Source organism: Triturus cristatus, chromosome 7 (assembly GCF_964204655.1).
Source record: "Triturus cristatus chromosome 7, aTriCri1.1, whole genome shotgun sequence".
Classification (NCBI taxonomy): domain Eukaryota; kingdom Metazoa; phylum Chordata; class Amphibia; order Caudata; family Salamandridae; genus Triturus; species Triturus cristatus.
Window position 1 is genome coordinate 1,835,042,224 of NC_140590.1, and position 26,152 is coordinate 1,835,068,375.

General features: G+C 44.4%; 1 protein-coding gene across 2 annotated transcripts in view; it reads right to left on the minus strand.

The window, feature by feature from the left end:
* Positions 1-26,152, minus strand: part of LOC146813353 (transient receptor potential cation channel subfamily V member 6-like) — a 183,755-nt gene that overhangs the window by 1,100 nt on the left and 156,503 nt on the right. For both annotated transcript variants that reach the window (XM_085620166.1, XM_085620167.1), the window contains exons 11-14: positions 24,790-24,955; positions 6,005-6,071; positions 4,636-4,904; positions 1,397-1,503 (exon numbers count right to left, since the gene is read on the minus strand). In XM_085620166.1, coding sequence (XP_085476292.1) covers positions 1,397-1,503; positions 4,636-4,904; positions 6,005-6,071; positions 24,790-24,955 — 609 coding nt within the window. The remainder of the gene's footprint in view (positions 1-1,396; positions 1,504-4,635; positions 4,905-6,004; positions 6,072-24,789; positions 24,956-26,152) is intronic.

Sequence of the window (26,152 nt, forward strand, 5' to 3'; positions counted from 1 at the left end):
AAACGTAGGGCCTTATTACAATGTCGGGTGGACTTAAGCCCGCCCAACACCATCTCAGACCTGGGACCAACCGATCTCTGGTGGGCGGTCCTGACCGCCAAATTAGGATGCGACCGAACACTGTTCGGTCACATTCCTACATTTCCTTATAAGAGCATGCATTACGGCCCTAAACTGGATGTAATACATGCTCCCATATGGAAATGGGAGGTGAAGTTCATTCCAGGAATCAACAGGGGGGCATCATAGATGCCACCTCACCCCCAACTGGTGGCTGCACATCCAAGGGGGCCCTGCTGTGTTCCCCTAAACACGCTTTCCGGCATGGTTCCCATGTCGACAGGCAGGCATAGAAACCATGTTGGAATCGTGCATTCTAATCCTAAAGGAGGAAAGACTGCCCTTTGGGATTATGAGGCAGGCTCCGACTGGCCGATGGGGTCCTTGAGCCCATCGGATGCCAGCCAGAGTGACCGGCCGGTTTACTTTCTGACCGCCAGCATCATAATGCTGCGTCAGAAAGTGGCCCATTACGATGCAGCCAGGAAGGCTTCGACCATCGGCCAGAGCTTTTATGGGCTGCATCAGCCCTTACATGATTTAGTTAAAAAATAATTACATTAAACTTTTAGATTTTTGTCAAAAAATAAAAATTAATTTCAATTTATTAAGCAAATAACATTTAAACAAAATTAAGTAATAATAATTACATTTAAGAGGCTTGTTGAGCTGAGATATTTTAAATTTCATTTAAAAGTAAAATAAGATGTAATTTGATGAGTTAATGTGCTGTAACATTTTATTTTATTATTTACACGTTAATTTTAAATTATTTTGCATAAAAATATTTTTAAAAGTTAAATTAATAAACTTTATCAATTTTCCCTAAACCTTTCCATATGGAGAGCTCCATTCTAGAGGCAGAGAACTCTTGGCTATGTGTTAAAATGTAGTAGTAGTAACTTTCCACTAACAAATTTCCTTTTAGATACCTCCACCCACTGGTTTCAGGAGGTGGAGAAATCTACACTTCGGTGTAAATCAACACTTTTGTAGAACAGCAGTGCAGTTTTACGCCTTTGTGCATTACTACTTTTACACATGAGTAAATCAACATGTGTAAATTTACTTTTGTGATCTGGACCCCTACGTATACAGCGAGGGTAGTACAGTATAGACAAATATGCAGTGATCAGACAGTATAACCAACAGAATACATCTGATAGTAATGATCACTTTTACAACGAAGAGGTGGGTACAGGTAGAAAAATAATATTATAATATTATCTGCTACTGTCATTTGTTCAAATAAAAAAATTAGGAAAATGTCCTGGGAGTTACAAACTGTAATTAGAGTTAATTAATTGTCATCTTTGTTCACAGTATAGTTCCTTACCTAAGGTACCATTTGTCCCCCAGACCATACGCTTTACCGCATATACCTGAGCGAGGCCAGAGACAGTGGGGGATTTTACGCTCAAGCATAACTGAAGCAGCAACCACCTGGAAAACAATTTTAATGAAACACTTTAAAATGTATCAAGACATCTGTACTTTTATTCATCTTTTTTTGTGTACTTATTAACCTTAGGAAAAATCCGATTGTTGGATATGAGCAAAATCGGATAAATCACTACTCAACTTACCAATTAGTACGTTTAATATCTGCAGAAATACTACCGACCCAGAGTAGGTCTAATTAGTATGTTAATTTGTCCACAAAAAATGTATTTCTTTCTATTCTTAAACAAAGCTTTATGGGTGTGTTACTGCTAGGGGTGGGCGGAACCCGCAGCGTTTGACTCTGCAGAATTCCGCTGAGTTACATAAAAAATCGGTGAGAGTCCGTGGAGTTCCTCCAACGGGTGAAAATATGCATGTAGCGGAAACATTCTCATATTTGGGGATCCTTTTTGATGGGTAGTATGCTTGGAAAAATATGGTGTCAAATAGAGCCCTCTTAAAACCAAGGGAGTTGCTTGGGAACACCCATACAGTGCCCATGGAATGTCTTCCCGGGGCAGAGTAACGCAATGCAGCGATTTGCATTGCGTTGCTTTACTCCAGATTTATGGAGACACTCAGGGCCACGCCTAGTGGTTTTGCGTGGCTTAACTCTTGAAGTTTGCGTTGTGCATGTACCACATTGCGTGATGCAAATCAGGTCATAAATATGCCCCCGAATGTTCTTTGACACTTTCCCAAATTATTAACCAACTCATTTGTGTGTATCTCTCACAGTTGTTCCAGTGGCCTGTGTAGCAAAACCCCATCCACTGATGCGAAATATCGAATAAAATTTTTTAGTGCTAATAGGTAGGTTAGAACATGACCATTTATGTAACATGCACCACAACCTTAGCTGTGCCTTCACACTTCTATTGAGTAACATAGTAATTTCTTAAATCATTGGCCCTTCTGTTATCTACTTTTGTACGATTAATACCTAATTTGCCACTGGCATATATATAAGTGATATTTTCAGCAGGTATATTAATCAACAAAGCTACCTTACAAAAGTCCTGCTTTCCTGTTGAGAGGAGTTGTCCTTATATAGAAGTATGCACAACAAGGAATATTGTCTTCATACCTTTTAATTGCATATTTATCCATTGAAAAAGGTGTAAAACTGAGTGGCCTCTGCCTGGATACATCCTGGCAACTGCGCATTCTACACAACTGCCATAGGTGCATTAACCGAGTCAATCATTTTTTTCCAAAGTTTAGAGGACTTTTGTAAGAAACTCCACTTCAGTGAAAAGAGGTGATGATGACTGTGGTATAAGAGGTGGCTGTCCTTGGGTCTGGTGTGTCCACCACCTGCAGCCAGTTTCTTTGCTCTTGTACCAAGAGCTTATCTTATACATGGGGCACCCTATCACCAGCTCCAGACACCTCTGAGACAAAAATTGAATATTTGATCCTTAAGCCCTTCTAAGTGTATTCCCAATAAGACATTTTCAATTTTGCTACAAACTGAACTTGAAGCAAAGGCTCTTTCACAGATGGTGCCCCAAAAACCCCTGTCCAGATTTTTATACTTTCAGGCAGCACAATGCAGCATGTCGCCTTGCTGCTCTGCACTGCCTGACAGGGAAAGGACATGAGTGCACCATATTTAACATTATATGGCAGATTTCTGTCCTTTGCATTCACTGGTGCATACTGTGCTGCATTGCACCAATGCAGACACCATTGTACCACAGTGCAGAGGTGCATGCGTTTTAGGCAGTATTGTTCTGTACAGAGAAAGGACATCTTTCTGCACAAAAACAATCCTCAGAAGCATTTTGCACTTTCTGCAGAATGTGCATACACCGAAAGAGGAAAAACGAGGAGAAATAAAGATATTTCTCCTTATTATGGTTCTTTTGGAGAGGCATAGAATTTTGACACGTTCCTAGGTCTACACTAATGGTAAATCTGAAAATGCACCAAAATCAATGGGTGGATGCGTGGGCACACCCGTGCTGCACGCATGGAAAGCCCACCTAGGGCAGAGTAATGCAACACAGCTTTTTGCACTGCCTTCTGTTACTCTAGATTTTTCGAGCCATGCAATAAGCCTTGCGTGGGCTGATAAATCTGACTTCAATGTTGAGTCACCATTATGCCCACCTGTGTGGCGCAAGGGAAATGCAACACTATGATAAATATGTGCCCTCGAGTCCATGTACCATGGAACCCCTCTCAGGCTGCCTCACCTTCACTTCTGACATCAGTCAAAAACCTTTTCAGATGTGCCTGCTTTTGATCACTTTACTACATTTTTCAGTCAACAACTATCCCTGCGATATACCCCTTGCCTCTTTTCCAGAAAGTGTCTGGCCTGCCCCCTTATTTGACATTTCCACCTCACCGGTGACTGTTCGACCCCTGACGCTCACACATCTCTCGGAACAATCAGGAAGGAAGTCCGGGGTAGCGACGGACAGAGCGCTGCCTCACGCCCTGAGTTGTGAGCAGGAGTGTGGGACGTTCCCCGATCTCTTGACGGGTGACCGCTATACTTCCCGACGGTGCCGTATATCTATTGATAAGCAGGTACCATTGTTGGTTGTATCGTTCCTTTTATGTTCTTGTGCACACTTTATCACATTGCAGTAGTGTCTTGTCATGGTCCTGAAGAAAGCCACGGTCATCTCCTTGAGACGCTAGGTGGCTGAAACATGTAGACCTGCATTTAGAGTACGTGTTCCTAATTGTTCGGTGTACACGTTTTACTCTGCTATTTCTGCGTATTTATTGTTGCTATCACCGGATACTGAATAAAGCATTTTTTTCCAGTGATAATCAATTTTAATATCACGTTTTCACACACTGCACTCTACTTCACTACACTATAGGCAGCTTCCTCCTACTTCGGGAGTGATTCCCTCCAAGTTGTATTAGTTAAACATCCTTGAGCTCCTCCTTCTTATAGTAACTTAAGGAGTTGTAGCTCTTTAACCGCACCAGGTTCGGTTAAGGGAGGTCCCAGATGATGAACCATGCCACTTCGGTGGGTGATGGGATTTGGTCCCTTTTGAAAGGATTCCCCTATCTGGGTTTGTAGCTGGCAATTTTCGCTTTTGTATGAGGTAGACCAATATAGACCCACGGACTCTGTTGTTGTTCTGCTCACAGATCTCTCACCTGTGTTCTCCAGAGCTCGTCCATGTCCTGCGCCACACGCCAGTGTGTGTCGCCCATCATGGCGATGATCAGGTTGAGCATCAACAAGTTGGCAATGATGGTGAAAGCGAAGTAGATGATGTAGAATATGCTGGGAAGGTCCACATTGTAATTAGTCGGAGAGTTGATGACGTTCAGGAAGAGCTCGAAGGTGGTAAAGAGCGCCATTGAATAGCTTTGAAATTCTCCCAGCATGCTTGGGTCTTCGGTCTGGAAAATGATGTAGAAGGCTAGAGGAAGAACAGCAAAACCAAAACAAGTATGGGAAATGTTATGAATTCACAGTGAAAGAGAAAATAGAAAAGAAAGAAGAGAGAAGTAAGATACAAATCAGAGGAAGCTGGGCAGGATCTGTATCTACCTGTTACTTTCTGTCTCTAACACTATCTCTCTTTCTTTCTCACTTTTTCTGTCTCTATGTCTATCTATCCGTTGCTATTGATGTCTACATATATCGCTCTCTCTGTCTATATCCCTTTCTGTCTTATCTGTCTGTCTCTGTATATCTTCTGCTGTCTCTATCTGTCTTTTCCCATATCTATCTGTCCCTAACACTATCTATTTATCTGTATCTATCTCTACCAATAGGCCACTGTCTACCTCTCTCTATCTGTCTGTCGCTATCTCTCTGCTGCTATCTGAGTCTCTGTTTGCTTTTATATGTCTCAATTTGTCTTTGTTTGCCTTTACCTATTTGTCTCAGTCTCTACATGACTGTTCAATAAATTCTGCCCTGTCTCTAACCTTAGCTGTGTCTGTCTCTGTTTATTTGTCTCAGCTTCTATTTGACTCGTTCTTCATTCTTCTCAATCTCTATTTTTCTGTATGTTATGTTATGTTACCAAATTTATAAAGCGCATGGCTGTCCCAGCACTGGTATCAGATCGCAATGAACTGAAATAACTGTGCTCTAATGCTACCAAAGATGATTTTTTTTTTAAGAAAGAAAATTATATCTGCTAGGTTTCATGAGGCAGTTATGTTGACCCCTTGCATAAAGTATTGTATATCTCAGAAAACAGGGATCAGGCTGCCAGTGGAGATATCAGGGAGGGGATCAGGGGTGCAGTGGCATGCACAGACAGACACATGCGGACACCCACACAACACACACCAAGCACATACAGACGCTCACACATGTACACAGGGCCACACAACTAATGGTATCAGTGGGGTTGTGTCCTCCAGTGTTGGCCTTTTTGCAGAGGGTCAATGATCAATCATAGATCACCGAGTTGTGTTTTCATAATGTAACTCACAGACCATGCACACAGCTTAAATTGTTTTATATTTGTTTAAGATTATATATTTTTTTAAATGTGGACATTACCTGTAGCAAAGCCCAAAATCACTACTGCCATAAGCCAGCAGAAGCGCAAGAGGTCCCCGAATATCATCTGTGAATAAAAAGCAAAGAGCATAATATTGGGAAATTTATTCTGGATCATTACATGAGCCTCATGTAAAAATGATCAAAGGTTAGGCTCTGCCAACAGACGTTACTGTCCACTTGTGAGAATATGTGCAAAATCAGGGAATCACGACTCTCTGAAAGTTACAGAGACTGCCTGCTATTGCATGAAAGAGGACATGGAGGCGGTGAAGGACCAGTGGTGAGAAAGAAGTTGGAAACTTATATTACCAGAGCTCAAAATAGTTATGTTTCCTCTAGTAATTGATGTGACAGGCATGTTCTTCAGCAGAAAAAAGGCTGGTAGCTTGAACAGTGGGCGAACAGATGGCTGTTGGTATCACCAGATGTGCAACATGTGCACCACCTCTTTCAGCAAATTGACTTTTTATCGGTATCAAGTGAAGTGAAGAGTAGGAAAGAAGAGCTGATTACAAAGCAAAGCCCTATCACACCTACACATGCAAAGAAGTAGTTCACTTGCACATCACAAACTGCAGAACTTGTAAAGAAGGATGAACACATGATTCAGTGACTGGGTTTGCACCCAGTCTTTAGCAGATGGATGGAGGTGGGGGCATAGTTGGATGGATGGATACAGGTGTGGGTGGTTGATGAATGCTTGGATGAGTGGATGTATGGTTGAGTGCTTGAGTGAGGATGTCTAATGCATGGGATGGGTGAATGGATGCAAGTGCGGGTGAACGGATGAATGCTTGAATGAGTTGATGGATGGATGAGTGCTTGAGTGAGGATGTCTGATCCATTGGATTTGTGAGAGTAGGAGGGCAGATGGATAAACGGGTGCATCTGCCTGAGCAGACAGATGCAGGCATACGCTTACTTGGAATATGCAAGTCAGTCCCAATTGCAATGACCAGCTAGAGAGCAATAAGACTTTTTTAATAAGAATTCCAAGTCTGCTGTGGCACTTTGTTTGAACACCATGGGGCAGATTTACAATGCCCTTGAGCCACTTTTGCGCCGCCGTTGCGTCACTTTTGTGACGCAGTGGCGGCGTAAACCATGCACCACATTGCGCCCCATTTACAATGTGACGCATCTAGGGAGATGCGTCATGTTGTAAAGCCCTGCGCCACATGAAACCTGCGTCAGGCTTCATGTAGGCGTTCCAGCGCAGGGGGGGCGTTCCGGCGCAGGAACGCCTCGAAAAAGTGACGCAGTGAAATCTACAAGATTTCACGCAGTCACTTTTCCGACGCTGGTGCATCAAATCCTTACGCCTGCTTCAAGCAGGTGTAAGGTCTGACGCACCATGTTAGGGATAGGGCAGGTTGGAACAGTGCTGGAGTTGCGTAGCCCTTGCGACACAACTTCAGCACTACGCCGTTACACCGGCAGATGCGTCACGCATCTGCTTATCCTTGCGCCACGATGCATTAGCGGTGGTGCAAGGGCAAACTTGCGTGACGCATCTTCCCTGGCGCATCCTTGCTGATTTGCAGGGATGCGCCAGGGAACGTAAATCTGCCCCCATAAGCTTAGTATGTGACTTCTAAGGGCTGCTTGGACAATCACCTAGTAAATTTGTACAGGTTCAAGGACTGCTGTTCATACACTAACTGTTCAGTTGCAAAGACATGCGCTATGTGCCTACACTATTGCCACTGTCATCAGACTCTGGCAATATATATTAAAGCGCTATACATTAGATGGTAATTTAAAATGATGCCACCTTGAAAGCTTATAAAAGATCATTGTTTTTGACTATTTTCTTCAATTATCTGATGACATGCTATAAAATCAAAAAAGCATCTGCAAAAGGCCTTCTGGGACAAATGATCCTTGCTTTCTACAGAAGGTGTCGCCCGCTTTATAATGTCCAAGGCTCTATGTGCTAGCGAGCCCGGCCCAATGCCCCAACCAACGGCGTATCAGGCGCACCATGATGGAAGAACACGGAGAAACCAGGTCTTAAGATGGAGCAGTCTCCAGCATCCAAACACCACCACCACAGGTCCAAGAGAAAGCTAAACACTGTTTTTAGGATTGCCTGCCTCTAGGAAAGCTGATTGTAGACCACCCCTAAATGTCTCCAAATACCCTAAATCACTAAGCATAGCACTGGCACTAGATACTAGTGCTCTAGTAAAATACATTGTCCAAAACCGCTGCCTTTCAGTACAATTGATATCTCGTACCCTAGGCTACGCCCCATTACCGGATCATGAAACAGACCATGTACAAGAGTAAGTTGAAAGTGTTAGCTCACAGGAGTAAACATGGACGTACATAGATAGGTATGCATCCTCTGGTTTTCTGCGAATCTTCTGAAAGTTAGGAGTACACAGCAAATCCTCAAGAGCAGAATGGAGGAGCAAACATGGACACTGTACAAGGAAGGACCCACTTTAGTTGTCAGACAGCAGATGGTGTTTGCACTTAGAGTCACAGGCAATCTTATTGGAAGTTGGGAGGCTGGGGATCATAAATGTCAGACTTTCAGGAGATTCACAAAACTCCCCCCTCCAAGTACTTCTTAAGACCAGCCTGGTCTATTCTCTCATGAAATAGCAGAGATACAGGAGAATATGGCGCCTCTGTTGTCATACTCTAGTTTGGGTGTGCACACAACTTAACTCTGGACAAAAATAATAAGAAGGAACAAGCCTTTATGGGCATAAATATTAAACAAGCTTTCCAGTGCAGGATACCACTCTTCAGCCATGAGGTGGGGTCAGTGAGAAGTCTAGTATCATGTAGCAGCATAAAAGGAGCCGAGTGGTCCATAGAAGGGAAGACTTTAAACACTGATGCCACCAATCACCTGAACAAGAGCATGTGACACAGAAGAACATATCCCACACATGAAAAAGCACAGGCCCTGCACATATATAAGGTCACACATTACTAAACACAGACTCTTTACTGAGACCATGTTGGTAGCCCCAGATAGAACATAAGTTATAAAGAAATGTCATGGTGGATGTGGAAATGTTTTATACACACCCAACAGATAAAGCAGCCTACAGATGCATTTGATACCTACCAAGTGAATGATATAACAAAGAAAGACACTATAGCGATAGCCCATACTAGGATAGGCAGGAGAACGAACATGGAGCCATCAAACAATCTTACACAGACTCAATGGCAGATCTGAGGGTGTCATGATACAATATCACTCAATCACTGATGGGAGCTGGAGAGCTCTACGGTTAGGAGATCTCTGCAGGCTGGTCCACGGATGACAACGAAGGATAGTTCTTACTTGTGAGGATGATACAGATTTAGTGTGGATGATGTTTTAGTTAATATTCATGAAAGCGGATGCTGCCGACAGAGAAAAGGGAGTTACTCTGTAATGTAGGTGCTTCCCGTCCCAGTATTGAGGGTGCCACACACAGCCTTTAAACATTCTATATAGCTAGTTGGACGAGGTGTGCCAAAATAAGCAAGCTAAAGCATGTGACATGCCAGAGCACAGACCAAGCCCAAGTGTAAAGATGACTGACTGACTGACTGAGGGTATTTGTAGAGAGCACTTATGCCGAGGCGTCTTGGCGCTAAGTAAAGTGATCTGAGAGTTGCACTGTGATTAGCATTGTGTGAAGAGCCTGGTTTTAATAGCTTTCCTGAAAATGGTCCGTGATGGCTGAAGTCAGAGCGAGATAGGGAGGGAGTTCCATAATTTGGCTGCCAAGAATGAAAATCGTTTGCCTCCCCAAATGACCCTTTTCATCTTGGGAGGAAGGACCAGCCCAGTGTCCATAGACCTTAAACAGCGCGATGGGATGTAACGGGGGAATAATGATTGTACATCTTCTGTCCCACCTCCATAGAGGGCTTTATGCACTAGGCATAGAGCTTTGAACTCCACCCGTCGTCTCACCGGAAGCCAGTGTAGTTGTTTAATGCTGGCCGAAGTGGGGTGATGCTTGGGTAGACCATACAAATCTCAGGATGCAGCATTTTGAAGCGACTGAAGCTTGTTGAGCTGTTTCCTTCCAGCACCCAAATAAAGGGCATTACAATTATCTATCCTTGATAGAATAAAGATAAAGATCAGGTTCCATTTCCTGACCCGGTGTACACAGGAGTGAGATCGGAGAAAGGGCATTGCTTTCACGACAGGACAGTGAAGACACTAAAACGAAGTGGCTGCACTGTCCTACATAGAAAGAACTCCAGTGAACTGCCTCTTATAACATGCACCACCCAGCAGGTGCAAATTGGTAATTTAGGTTTAGACACACATTGACAGGATCATTGGAGTCAAGAAAGAAGATATTTAAAATCACTGATGGCAAGATCACATGTGTAGTCATGGTTAGATCTGGGTTTCATGTTAAAAATACATGTTTTGTTTTCTTTTTGCTAATAACTTTGACACTGTGGATGATGGTGTGCAGGAGTGTTGTGAGAGGTATGGATTGCGGTCTAATTATAACTTGTGAAATCCAGTATTTTTTCGGTTTTAATTCATAACTTTAACTACCTTAGGGGCTGATTTAGATCTTGGCGGACGGATTACTCTGTCACAACGGCGATGGATATCCCATCCGCCAAAATATTAAATTCCATTATATTGAATGCAATTTATATTTCAGTGGCCAAAACCTTGAATACATTTTGGAGTCACCATTTATCAAGGTTATCGGGCAGTATGAGCCCAGCTAGAGAGGGGATTTGTTCTTTCTCAACAACACCACAATTTTGTTTGAAGACCGTAAACCAGGGGGTCGGCCACCACAAAAAATACGCGTAAATAGTTCATTTATAATTTCTTTTAATTGAGGGGAAAAAGTGAGGTAAAATTTCCGTCTGGATACCATCTGTACCCCTTGCCAGGCTATTCAGGGACAATAAAATCTGACCCATTGGGGAGGATTGTGTAAGCTCCCCTGATCCTCACTGGCAAATTTCAAATATGGAGCTGAGTCAAGATATTTCGTAATGCTACTCTGTTCAATCCCAGTGCCGGCCGTATGTAGCATTTGGTAATACCACCTAAACGCTTCCCTAATCAAGTCTGGATCTGCAATCTGACCTAACACAGGATCTTTGATCTCTCGGATTAGGTTAGACGCTATTTTATGCCTAACCCAGATTGCTAGATGATGGCCTATCTGTTTCTTTAGTTTGTAAGCGGCTTCTTTTTGAGTTGTTAATTTGTCCATTGCTTTAATTACCAGGACCTCAACAATAGCGGCTTTAGCAAAAACCAGCCGTCCCTGCTCTGCCCCACGTCCCCCCCATGGACAGCCATAACTAGACCCTCTTCAGCTAATTATCCTGTAAGTTCTTAACTGTATGTCTGGCACGCTTATTATAATTTAGAGAATATCTCAATGTTTCCCCCCTGGAAACCTGCTTTCATAGCATCCCAGACCATCTCGATTGACGTACTCCCTAAATTGTCACAGTATTCTTCATTTAATAGTAGAGTTCTCTAAAAAATCCATGATTTTGGTTTGGTGTTAAAAATAGCTAACTCTAATTCAAGAACGAGTGGATTGTGATCTGATAAAACCCATGATAACTTCTCTATGAAGCATTTCAAGATTAATGCACTAGACTCAAACATATAATCGAGTCTAGCATGAGACATATGCAGATTTGAAAAACACGTAAACCCTGAATCATGCGGTTTCAACATGTGCCAGTAATCGACTAAACCATAAACTTGACACAAACTCTTCAATGCCTGAAACACCTTGGGTTTCCTGCCCGTATAACCCCACCCCTCTTCCAGAGACCAATCACTGGGGAGACTGATAGTACGATCCCCGCATAGAATAAGTGGGAGGGGCCAAAGGGCAAGTTCACTGGAGATAGTGTAAGCACACATGGGTCATCACTATTATTCCCATGTAGTGTACATACTGTCAACTTCTCTCCTAGATTTGATTGGCATTCTGTGGTTGCCCACTGCACAAACTTATCAGATCATAACCGTATAAATTGAACCCCACTTCCTCTGGTCTTAATGGATACACCTCGTACCCTTGCGCCCCACGATGTTGTGCTAATGAACTTGTACCCCAGTGATTTTAGTAGATGCAGTTGTGACCCTTCAATATGTGTTTCTTGCAAGCAGATAATATTTGCACCACAGATTTGCAGCCCAACCCCGACCTTCTTCCATTTCTTGACGTCATTAAGTCCACAGATATTGATAGTGGCCACTCTAAATTTACCCATGAATGGTTATAGCATTAACCTGCCTCAGGAAACACATAAATTCAAGACCAATCCACCAGAGGACACCCCAATGCATTTTGAAGTGAGTAATTAAAGAACACAATTAGCCATGAGCCTATGTGAGCCTATGTGAGGACGTCTGGGCCACTCCGCCTGACCCTCCACCTCTCTCCCCTCATCCTTTACAACCTGGTATAATCAACAAAAACATCTCCCAAGTAGCAGAATTCTAACATATAGCCAGCAGTATTCAATCTTATTTTTTGCCACAGGAACCACCAGTTAGCATATCATCCAACATTTTCTGAGCTTGAACTTCCGAAGTGAAACTATGATTCTGACCCCGAAAGACTACTTTCAACCTAGCAGGATTCTGAATGAAAACTATTGCTCCTGCTGTTTGAAAGGGAGTTATTAGTTGTCAGAGCGGCAATCTCCTCTCAACGGTAGTGTGCGCAAAGTCAGGTCTAGAGAAAAATTAAAACCCTTCAAACCTTCTTTCGGCATTGGGTCGTGCTAATTCATAAACTGCCTGGCGTCGGAGAAAGTTCCCGAAGTAAACCAATATGGCATATGTTCGGGCTGGTTCACTAGATGATTGGCCCGCCATGTCATGGGGAATCAATAGACGTGTTTGACCTCCTTGTCCTAATCCCCGGAAGATAGTTCGGGGAGAGAAACTTTCAGCAAATTGATTACAAACTTCCTATGTCACTACCCTCATCATTATTTTCGGGAATCCCTAGTATCCTTAAGTTATCGCAGAACTGACGGTTTTCATAGTCATCAAGCTTCCACATAATATCTGTCAGGACATCCTCCTGTGATGTTGTTTGTGTCTTCAGTGTCACCACTTTGTTTTCCAGGGCTTCTCTACGAGTCTGGACCATACAGAGCCTCTCCAAGATATCGGTGCAGATTTTTTCTTTTTTCTGCACGAACCTTTGAAGATTTTTTGCAACTAAACATGCCTGTCGATTATCACTCTTAATGTCTTCCTGAAACGATCTCCAGGATTGCAGAAATAGTGATAGTGAGGGTTCAGCTGGCTTCCCATCACTTAATAGTGCTGATTCTCCCTCCATACTCCTACTTATTCCCCTTGGTGGCTCTTTCTCTTCTCTTGCGGCTCCTGGGGGTAACAGTTGTGTAGCAGAATAATCCCATCCAAGTTCCTCTGAAGTCTTTCTGTCATACACTTCAGCACCCTCTTGGCTCTTCTTATGACCTTTTTTCCCGGATGACTGTTTAGTTTTCTTAGGAGTGACTACCTTTTCCTGGACACTGCTACTGCTCGATTGAGAGGCCCCTCCTTCACTTGTTGCTGACACACTTGCATTCGATATCTCTGATTCTTCAGTTAAAGAGAAGAATATTTCCGTGTTGTCCGAGGGCTGATACCCCCCTTCTATAGGTTTCCTTTTGTGTTCCTCTCGCTTGACTGCACGAGGTTTCTGAGAAGGTGGCCTGGTATATGCTGTCCACTAATTAAAGTGCACCCTGTACCAGTCCACACAACCCTTATGATGTATCGGGTCCAAGATAACCTTTAGAAAGCTATCCTAGTGGTAGCTGTGGAGAGCAGCTTTCAGGCTTAATCATGAAGGAATGTAAATCAGCATATTTTACCAGAATATCACCTCCTAAATGACTACATGAAAGGAGAAACACACATGCTGTATAAAAATATGTATGTATTAATATAATACTCTCTACTAGTCTCTTTACGAGACTAGGGTACAAAGCGCACAATACTGAATCAATAGAGCATTCGTAAATAGCAAATTACACTGCGGGCTCCAGGGGGAGACCGAACCATATACTAAAAAAATGGTGAAACAATAATGACTTGACTAGACACAGTGCCTAGAGCACGTAGAATCGCTGGGACCCCAAGGAACCACCCAGAGGAGTGACACAGGGAGCCCACGGAGGACGGGTGCAGTGAGGAAAACGAACGCGTGCTCCGTACAACTCTATGGGAAAGTAGCAGTTGTAAAGTTACAACTTAAGGACACTTCTACGAGGACTTCGAGCTAACCGTTTGGAATATAGGAGGTTCTAAGGCCAACCCACCAGTGAGTACCAAGGTACCCATGTTACCTATCCCAGAGGAGCCGGGTGCAAAGGGGTCAAATGGTGTTGGAAACCTACGTCGTTTTCAATGGATAGTTGCAAAGAAGTACTGCTGCCAGGAAGGGAAAGAGTATCCGGTGGAATCCAAGCCTGGATTCTAAGTGAGAATAACCTGAAAGCAGAGGGGACAGAGTCTGGGTCACTTCAGGTGACCAAGGGCTCAGTAGTTGAATGCCCACCGATGTCAAGTGCTTCAGGTGCGAAGAAGGGTTGCTTGACCCTGCAGCAACGGGGACCAGGAGACGTTGAGGACAACCAGGATCCGGAGGTGAGCTGCTGTACAAAGGATGTCGAGAGCCGAGGGGTCGATCTCTGGCTGGAGCACCAACAAGCCTTGGCAAATGCAACCCACGCGGCCAGAGTAAACAGGTTACGGTGTGGACCAGCAAGGTCCAGGGGACACTCCAAGCAATGGAGAGTCAGGGCACATCTGGAGAAACTAGGTAAGCCCAAGAACAAACAAGGTGACCCTCGCCAGGACCCACAGGCCAATGGACCAGGGATCGCGAGAAGACCTCAAGCAAGTTTGCAAAGTACCAGCCCACAGGACACTTAGTGAGTGGAGGCCGGAAATCTTCAGTGCAAATACTGCTCAGGGTCAGGACTACATGGAGTCCAATACACAAGCTTGGAAATTGTCAACAAGCATATGCAACTGCAAATGTACGCTGTGCACAGGGGTTCGGGTTGCACGGACCCACGAGGTATATTGGTCTCAGAATCGCTGAGAGGGCAGATCAACCTCAGGGACCTTTGGGAACGTATCTCCTGTGTTGCTGAAATCCTAGGAGTCCTCAGAGCTCAGGTGAAGCAAACCGGTCTGATGCATTTAGTGGCCTGCTTTTGCAGGGGAGTAACTCCTTTACTCCAAGGGAGATTCTTCAGTCGTCCAGCATCGTGCAGGCAGTCGAAGTACTTGGTTTCTTCTTAGCAGAATCTTGTCCAGGTAAAATCTAAAGTCCTGTAGTCAGTTAACCCACTTTATACCCATGGGAAGGGGTGGAAAGATTCTGTGGGCCCTCCTAGGGGAGGGGCAGGACAGAGGGGTGGCTACACCCATGTACTTTGTCGAGTTTTGCGCCAGTGCAGGAGCCAATGGCTCCCAGAATTGGTTAGCACTGGACTATGTACAGGGACACCAAATGTGCCCCCAGTGCAGACTTTCTGGCACTCTCAGAGGGCACCCACCCAGCGCCAATACACTAAACCCTGTCTGGGAGCTGGTCACACCTCCCTGTGACAGGCTGCCTATTGTCATGCCTTCCTCTGCTCGAGCTTGGCTCAGCAGCAGGAGAGCAGAATTGTGTCTGTGGCTGGCAGCGTCCAGATATGTCCCTTTGACAGGGTGGAATCATACCTCCTACACCAGTTACTGATGTGGAGGTATGATTCCAAGGTGTTTGACACCAAACACAACATGTTTCTAAGCAGCCGTTTTAAAGTTAGCATTTACTGCGAGGTTCTAATGCACTTAAACATATATGCCTGGCTGCATCACAGACAACCCAGGAGAATGGTCTCTGAAGGCTGCCGAGGGGCTCTGCTCATGCAGGGGCACCCTCTCACATAAAACCCAGCACCCTGCCTTCAGGATTGATAAGGTCTGATAAGTGTAGTGATTTAGATAGATATAGTGAACCTATATCTTACGTAAGTGGTGCAAGCACCAGCTTACACAGTCTGCTGTAGCAGGCCGGTCGTGTCAATTTGAATGGCTTTTCATGGGTGGCATGATACATGCTTCAGCCCAAAGGAGGCCTCTGGGGTACCTATGCCCTGGGTACATGGTGTACCATATACTAGGGACTGATAAGGGTACCCCCATATCCAATCTGGAGTGTACCTAAAGTACATACTTCGCAATTTAAGGGTGAAAGCAGATAGACTGGGGTCCTGGATAGCAGGATTCCAGTCCGACTGTTCAAAAAACAGCAAAACACCAGGAAAAAAGTGGTTGGTAACCATGCAGTCAGATCCTACCTTCCTACAAGGTCTGTTCTCGGTTGTTACAACCTCTATCTCGCTCTTGTCCCTTTTATTCGCTGGCATGTCCATGTGGCAATCACCACTTATCATTACTTCCACAACCAAGCTGGTGGGCAGGGGTGCCTCTAGAATGGTAACATCATATGAAGTGACCAGGGGCTCTCACTCTTTCTAGCAGATTCCCTGATCCTTCCCCCTTGGTTTATGGGTATTTATTGGATTACAATCCCCAGCCCCTTCATTGACTTGCCTTGTGGTTTCAGAACCCTCGTGCTCGTCATTTTTCCCCCTATTTTCCTGAGGGGAAAAGATACACAAAATAGATGGCTGTGACCCCCCTTCCCCCCGGGCTCCCGCGTACTCCGCGATACAGCTTTCGCACTCAGCTCAACTTTTTCCGTTTTATTCCCCCTTACCGGCAAACAAATGTCCCTTCTTACTGCCGGGTTTGGTATCCATGCCTTTTTGTGGTGGTTGCAGAGTCGAGGTAGTAGGGAGTGTTTTTCCTTGCCGTGAGTAGCCATGGTCTTCACTCCTGCAGTCTCCTGCTCCTGCTTGAGTTTACATCCTGCGGCCAAGCAGCACCAGGACAAGTTCAAACCAGGCGAGGCCGCTACCGCAGACTGTACCAGACGATCGATTTTCCCGAGATGGAGGTGAGCTCGGCGATCGGCTTCCTTGATCCTCACGCCGAGATGATCTGGTGCATATTCTCCCAGAATCAAGCTACAATTCTGGCACATATCCCTGGGAGAGTCCGCCCTGCATTTCAGAGAGTTCACTCAACAGGGGAGAGAGGTAAGCAATGGCCTCACTCAGACGCCTTCTTGCCAATATAAGCTCAGTTGCCAGGCCCTAAATTTCTGAGGTCTTTTAAACAGGTGTTTACTTTAACCTCTTTGATTTTCAGTGAGTATATGAATATTTATAAACATGGAAAGAGTAGAGAAACAATATATCTAAGTATTGAACAGTTCAGTTCAGCTGAATCAAGTACTGGATTGAGTGGCTGCAAGTGAGGTCTGCCGAGCAGATGACAGGACAGTATTTCTAAATTTCAGTGTTTGGGCAAAGATAGATTGATCTGCTCTTTTGAAGTGATGTTAAGATATTAATTTTTCAGAAACTTGCTGACTTGGACACCTGACAAATGTGCAGTATGAGGGTTGAATCCAGGGTAAAGTGAAGCAATATAACCCTGTGTGAGAGAGTGGGGTTGAAATTTTCAAATTTCCAGATATTGAGTAGTAATGGGTCAAAGTTGTTCCTACAACTCAACTATTATTTTCATTGGTTGAGCATGAGGCCCTTCTGCAACATCCATTTATGGAGTAGGTCAAGTCAAGTGCGAAGAGCAAACATGACCTTCACTGTTGGTATCCATATGTTAATGTATGGAGACACCCAAGTGATTAAACACTGTTTTAGTAATAGTGAAAATGCCAGAACAGTATTTTGCTGCATGATATTGAAGAAACACTGAGAAAAAATCCAACACAGATTTCTCACAAATGATTGCACAACCTTCCTTTGTGTGGTTGGGAGGTTTTTGGGAGTTTTTTTTGGAGTAGGGCAGCGCTGCAAGGCTTCTTGCTGCGCTGCCCTGCATCAAAAGGAAAGGAATGTGCTGTATTAAAGAAATACAGTGCATCCCTGTCCTTTCTCCTTGTGCCAGCAAACAAGTCACGGCCTAGCGCCAATGCAGGGATACTTGCACCATGGTGCAAGGGTGTCTTGTCTGCATTGTTGACATAATTGCTGTTGTGCAGGAAGAGACACCTTCCTGCACAAAAACAATGAAGGGAGGTGTTTTCCTGTTTCTATGTTTGCGGCAGAGTGCAGCATACATAGAAAGAGGAAAAAACAAGGGGAAATGACGCTTTTTCTACTTGTTATGGCTCCCCTGGGGAGGCGCACAGTTTTGTCGCATTCTTAGTTTTACAGATCCTTGTAAATCTGGGAATGTGTCAAAACTCCTGGGTGTTGCATGGGAAACCCCACAGCAACACCCATGGAACACTTCCTTGACGCAGAGTAAGGGAATGCAGCACTTCGCGCTGCCTTGCCTTACTCCATATCTATGAGGCCACGAAGGCCACGCAGAGTGGCTTTGCGTCGCCTCATAGATGTGATTGAGAGGCCTGCGCTACCGGAGCGTCATAAAAAGCGATGCTCTGGCAGGGCAGGCCTCTTGTAACCTTGTCTTGAGTCACTGTGTTTGCAGAGCAGAGCTTGCCAATGCCAATGTTACTGTCGCTCTAGGTGCTTCGGGCAATGCTGTTAACGTTAATGGCATCAAATGTGCAGCAGAGCCGACCACATTATAACTAAACCTGGGCTACGGGCCGGAATAATCTCAGGCAGTAGTTCACAATAAACAGTGACAGACTTCTCCAAAGTGTACTTTTGTGATATTGGAGCTGAAGTGCTCCAACACATGTGGGCCTCCGCAGGTACAAAAAGTTTAGCTACACGATACACAGTGCTGCTGAAGTGTTCTGAAATACAATACAAGATGTGCTGGCTGGCCTCCTGGGGAGTCATATCTTCGTATATATGCTGGTATGTGCAGTATCCAAGAGGAGAACAATAACCAAATCAGGAGCGTACTGCAGAGGCTACTGAAAAGGGGCTGTCGCTCTACAAAGAAAATTGTGCGTTTGTGCGAAACAACTTCGGTTTAATGGATGCTTATTCCCCACTGCTGGCATTGCCCCTGATCCTGGCAAGGTGTCTGATATCTAGAAAGCTCCATACCTGTCCTGCATCTCAGAACTCCGCAGCTTATTTTGGGTGGGAAATGACCGTGGGTGATTCATCAATGATTTGACCGCACTCACCTTACAGATGAGGGAGCTCACAAAAGCCAACACCCCAAGGGCATGTGATGAGCATCCTGAGGAAGCTTTCCAAAAGATCAAAGTCAGCCTGTCAGCCGACACCACACTGGCATACTTTGATCCAAAAAAGGACACTAATCTATTCACTGATGCTAGTCCCACAGGTTGGTATCAAAAGGAAAATTATGTGAGTCGGCATCAGTGGTTTATTCCAGCAAAGCGCTTATTGCCATTGAACAGAACTCTTCACAGATTGAAATAGAGGCCATTGCAATCCACTGGTGCTGCCGCCACTTTCATCTAGATGTCTGTGGTACATACCGATCGCAAACCCATTGTCCCCTTGTTTAAGGGGTCTGCATCCAAACCACCACATCTCATAGAGAAGGGGAGCTCCAATTACAGGAATATTCCATTAAAGTGGGATTCCAGGGTCCCACAATCTGGCAGACTATTTGTCTCGACATCCCAGGGCAGCATCTCAGCAGGAGGCGCGTGAGGTCCAAGAGATAAAGCAATATGTTGAATATGTGGTAGAACGATCTCGACCAAAGCTCATGACGGTGACTTCCACTGTAACAGTGGTTACCACGGGGTGGTGGAAGATCTTGAAATCTTACTGGGAAAGGAGAACCCAGAAGATGCTGAAGGTGCTATATAATGTGTGCCATGAGAAGGTGGCAGATAGTGAGGGATGTCTGCTCCATGGTCACCATTTAGTAATAGTAATTCTTAGCAGCCTTGTGGCCCAAACATTCCAGCTGGCACATGTGTGACACCAGGATATGGTGATAACAAAAAGACAAAAGGTATTGCTACCCCAGCTAGAAGAGCTAGTTGACAATAACATGCAGAATTGAATTAACTGCAAGGCTACTGGAAGATTTGATCCACCGTCCCCCATTGTCACTAAGGAAGGCTCGCCACCCTTGGGTGTGCACCAGGCTAGATTTTAGTAGTTTGCCATATGGCCAGTATATGATGGTCATCATAGACGACTATTAAAAAATCCACAAGGTTGAAATGGAGACCATAATGGCTGCCAGTAAGATTCTGCCCAAACTTGAGAAAGAGTTTATGCAAAACCATGAATAAAGTAATCTGGATTGAACATCACACATCAACAAACACCACAATGGGCAATATATTCCTTCTTGAGGGAGTACCGCCTGACCTCTCACACTACCATTGAACTAGGACCCAGTCAAGTTTGCATGGAGCGATTAGTCATCCCATCATCCCAGTTGGGTGCCGAATGCAATGAATGACCAACAAGTGCTTCAATCACTTAAAAAAACTAGCACCCGCTGCAGTGCCAAGCGACCAGCAGAACCATCAGACCACCAAGTAGGAAATGTGGTGATGGTCAAGGAGAGCAACCAGGCAGTAAATTTAGAAAGCCTTTTGAGCCAGAGCTGTAGGAAAATGTCAAGGCATCAAGGCATTATGGTCATGGGAATGAGGAAGTCACTCGGAATGTATAGTTTTAAAGAAGTATAGAGGTCAAGAATCTACAAGTGCTATGACAGACTCCCATGATGACCAGGAAATGGTAGAGTGACTAGATAGAGCTGAGGTCTCCCTGTGCAATGACCACACCCAATAGGAGTGTGGAGGCTAAGTCTCAAGCTGGGTGTAGCCCTGCTTGTACTCTGCCAACTGCAACCCTGAATGACCAGGTGGTGGTGATCCCACGTGAGTCCCACAGTAGGCAATCCTGCTACAACCTGAGGGGCAATCCTGCACCTGCCAGCCACCTCAGTGACATAGTAGTCTACAGCATAGAGGACAAACAGGTGAACATATCATTAAAGATATGTTTGTGGGATTGGTTTTGTTTGATATACTGCCCATGTGGCTCCTGTGTGGCCTGTCCTTTTACAGAGCACACGAAAGAAATAGACCTAGGCATGCATCATGCATGGGAACAACGGTCGCACACAAATTGTAACACCGACAAGGTAATTTACCTCACTAAGTGCCCTTGCCAACTCATGTATGTTGGGATGACAGGGAGAAAAATAAAGGTGCGTATAAGCGAGCAAAGGAGCACAAGGGCAATAGTATCAACCAGACTCACTGCTCATTACATGGAGAAAAAACATACAGACGCAGATCTGTGGTGGACAGTAATCGAGAAGGTGAAGGGTGATGGTGACATGTCCAAAATCCTACTAGAACGAGAACAACAATGGGTCTGTAGATTAAAAACCCACGTCTCTGGACTAAACAATTCTATACCGTGGAAACAACTTAACAAAAATAGGTAGCTATCCAAAATCGAGGTGCTAATCCCATGGGAAGTATTTTATACAAAATCTTTCTGTGAAAAATCCAATAAAAAGCCTGGTGCTTTAAAGTACAGATGAGTCACACGGCCAAACAAAACCCTCCAACTTTGTGTCTACGAGCCTTTACAGTTTGATAGGGTAGTTATAGGGTAATTATAATGACGAGCTAGGAATAGTTTGTACCTTAATCTTATAGAGTGGTAGCCCTAAATTTAAAGTGAGTCACTCTGGCCAGCTCTACCCTCACAATCAAGAGATCCTATCACAATATGCATAACAACCACTTCAAACCACACTAATCCAGTCAGTCTCTTTTTTCTTATATATAAAGCAAAATCAGCGCTACTAATCACAGCCCCCACAATCTCGCTAGCATCACAGCCATTTACATTTTTGGTTTTATTTGGGACTAGCATTTAGGTTCTAAGAGACCTCTCCAACACCACCGTGCTAGTGAGTAACTAATCCTGCTCCAAGGTACCTCGATCTTTCCACCTAAATAGCGAGTAATAGAGTCTTGTATTTAGAGTTAGAAAAAACAATCTCTGAGCTAAGAATGCCAATATGAGGCCCAGTGACAGACACAAAACTATAACAAAAGCGATAGAATCGTCATTAGGTTTCCAACTATATCATTAAGGTATGACCTCTTTAAACCCTATAGACACCAAATTAAGAGTTGGGGCGATAATTCACCATGAGAATAGTGTTAAACTACTAGCACAGAACTACATTACCCATGACACTCACGGAAGTCGCTGGTACTCGAACTACGCGACCCGGAAATGGACGGGGCTACACGTCACTATTCAACAGTTAGAGTTTCTTTTATAACGGAAGATCAAGGAACACTCGTAACTCCAAGCGGTGGAGCCACCTCCAAGTAGGGCGGAACGAGGGGCAGGACCCTTGATGGCGTGAGTAAATACGAAGCTGAATTACGACTATAAGGTACGAGAGAGAGCCACCCCACTCGGGAGTTGGCCCCTATCACTATTCTCTTTGTTGTTGTTTGTTCTTTCTCTCCCATCGCAAACGTTGATTTACCAGTTAGGCTTTCCAAAAACTTACCGAAATTAAAATCCTGATTTTCGTGATCGATCATACTACTCTGAATAAGCAGAGTTTGACTACAGGGCTGCCCCGAAGCGTGGTGAGGTTCCACGAGGAGTTGAAACCTCTCGCAAAACGGGGCAAGGAATGTGCACATATGAACAAGTACGGAGTGAGTGTATGTTTAGCACATTTTCACAATATCGAGAGATATGGCGATCTTAATTTTACAAGTTTGAGTGGGTGTGAATGACATGGATGTTTCGTAAATGCCAAATACACACTAGAGAGTGGAAGATGACCGGATGCGGCGATTTGCCGCCACAAAAATGGGCATTACAAAAACACGAGCGTGTGATAGATGAGGTTGTGATATCACAGGCAACTTCTGCGTTTTTACATTGGAAAAATCTTTCACCACGGGTTAATTAACATGAACGCATGAAGATGTGAACAATTTCGAACTTAAAATACAATTGTGGTTGTGTGGTGTCTCTCTCTTTTTCCTTCCCCAGATGGAGTGAATATACGAGACACACTTGTCTAAGGTTAATAAGGGGCAGCTATCTGCCCTTATATAAAGTAGCATAGGGTAATTCTCTTCTAGTACTCATACCAGGGGGTACTTAGTCTCGCCCTGAAGAAAGTCCAGCACCCTTTATGGGGCTAACACAGACTGAAACATGTTGGCTATAGGGTCCTAGGACCATAATATCCCTACCGACCCAATTTCTATTTTTTATTATACCCGGCAGATCCAAGAATAAAGGGAAACTGGGATCTGTTGATGGGTTTTTAATCTTTATCCCCCTGGCCAAAAACATCTTCTTAAAAGCTCCCTGAAAGATGGTCGAGCCCACACTGACTTCTAGGCGTCAGGGTGTCAGGGTGTCTCGATGATGAAGCATGACGCCACTAGGGTGTGTGAGGGAATATAAAACAAAAGGATGCGCCTCCTTTCCCACTGAGTAGTGGTGTTCCATCAGCAGCTTCACATAGGGGTTTCCACTTAGAAAAATTTCAGGGATTGTTCCAGCAGACCTGACCACGTACCAGTGATTGGGGAATGGGGGAGTACTTTTTGGTGAAACAAACTTTGTTTGATATACTGCAGTTAAACATTTTGTAAGATGGGGAAGAATGCAGTGTTGTGGCATGCTACAGGAGTGAAGGGTGTGGACCAAGGTAAGAGGGGTAATCCAGGATCCTCCAGGGGTAGCAGTCGTATGGTCAGTACATAACATCTGCTTAACAACACTAAACGTCCGCTTGGTTCAGGGTGTGTGCTCCCATTGGCGTATTGCACTTACGCTGCCTTGTGCTTGCCACATTACATGCAGCAAAATGAATTTTGGCCAGTAAGTCAATACCCTGATGTGACTATGGTATATAGAATTTTTTTTGTTTTGTTTTAATAAGGCATCCCAGGAAAGTATGGTTTCAAATGATATACCCACTGAGTAGAGGATAAATAGATACCATTGCCTTGAGAAGAGAATCTCAACAATGTGTTACAATCAGAACACATGCAACAAGTACAGTAAAGCTGCCTAATCTTCAGAACTGGGGTGGTGGGCGCTGTGTTGTAACCACCTTCCATTTGATGACTGCTAAAGATGGTCGTTTTACGACCCGTCTTAACTCACCCGGCATAACAAAGAGGGAAGGCAGAATTGCCAGACCTGTAATTATTGACTGCAGCTGGTAATTCCTCCCTGCTCCATAAAGTTCTGACTTATTCAACTAGCAATGCGGAGTAATATGAGGACCTGGATTTACCAGGTAAAAAAATGCATGCACAACCCCATCCCTTAGAGGAATAAGAGGCCCTTTTCCTCTCCTAAGTCCCACCTGCTTTGAGCAGATGGGAAATGGAAGTCGGGGATCACTGTGGGTTGAGGGGGAAGGAGTGCATCTGGGGTGGGAGAGGATGTGCCAGGTGGGGGGTCTGCTATACTCCCGCACACTATAAGAGGTGGGTGGGTAAAGGTCGGCCTCACTGTGTTAGCAACAACTGCACAATCTGAACTCAATTTTATGGGCAGGCTAAAAAACCTTAAAAACTTGGCCCTGTTTTCCCCCACCTGATTAATCTGGGTGTGGGAACACCAAACATCTTGTGATCAGGAGTTACAGCATCTCACATTAGGATTCCACTTTTCCTAACTCATAATTAGGACAATAATATTTGACTGATACTCTCCAATGATTTAGACATTTTTCTGCACTCTACCTTGTGCAACATGATGGTGAAAGGTCCAAGCATCTGAAATCCACGTGCAAAGTACATGACATAGCACCATCCCAGGACAAGGGCGCCACACATGGGGATCACCTCTCCATCACAGCCCGTGAGCCGCATCACCAGGATTGCAAGTACCAGACAAGCATAGCTTACACTGCAAAAAAGGTGTCAAGAGACAGGTAAGCCTTCAACGATCATATTCCTTCCACTATAAATAATTGTACAGTTTCTTTTTTGCGTATTTTCCATCCAGTTCATGTGGAGAACATGGGCCAACACAGAATGACAGGGCTGGGAAAGTCTTCCAGCCTTTTCAACTACTTTCACATGTGTTCTGCAGAGCTCTATTAGTAACTTATGTTATCTAGCAGTTTATCAATGTTGCAAAAAAGAGTTGCTCGTGTTACTCAATTTAATGGTACTTAATTTACCAACCTTGCAAGCAGGAAAGGCAAAGTTGACATTGAAGCCTTGACCTCCAAATATGAACAATGTTTCAGTCACCAAGGGGGTTATTTAGAGCTTGGTGGAATGGAAGCTTCATCTTAAAATGGCGGAGCTCCAGTCAAGCTCAACTTTTGGTTTGCCCTGCCCTATTTATTGATGAGGAAACCCCTTCACCGGTTTGCTGTTGGCCACAGGGCAGCCGGGTTGCATTGCTAATGGCCCTACACCACTTACAAAGCTACAGATTGTTTCTGCCTGAGATCCCCATACAAGGCATGGCTGTCCCAGGGAGGAAAACAGGAAAAATGTTCCTGCATTGTAGGGAGAAAACACCTTATGCATCAAGGACATTTTTATATTGCGTCTATAAAGAGAATGGCACGCTCAGCATTCAACTGGGGTAACAGGGCATCTGCCACAATGACTGATGCATATTAATCACAGGAATGATTCCAGGTAGGTTGGGATCTCTACACATAGCACACAGTCTAGCAGCCCGGTGTAAGGGGGAATGATGATGAATGTGGCCGGTCACCCACCAAAAACCTCAAAAAGCCCTTAAATGATCTTCTGACCTCATAACAGACATGTTGTGGACTGGATAGGTCCGACGACATTGTGGCAGGCCGGTGTAAAGTCACCCATTGCAGTCATCATTCGGCACATAGGATCTAAGGATGTCAGTAATGTACATACTACAAGGTACAGAAATGAGAACCAAGGAGAACTCCGTCACACCAGCAGCAGCAGCACTGTGTTTTCAGTAAGCGCCTTCCGGGAGCCATGTTTTCGGCGTCTTCGGTAAGTGAATATGAATAAGGCTTCCAGTTTTATGGTATTTATTTTCAAACAGTTGCATCTGTATTTATCCATATATGTTTTTTAGCCATTTTATCAGTCTTTA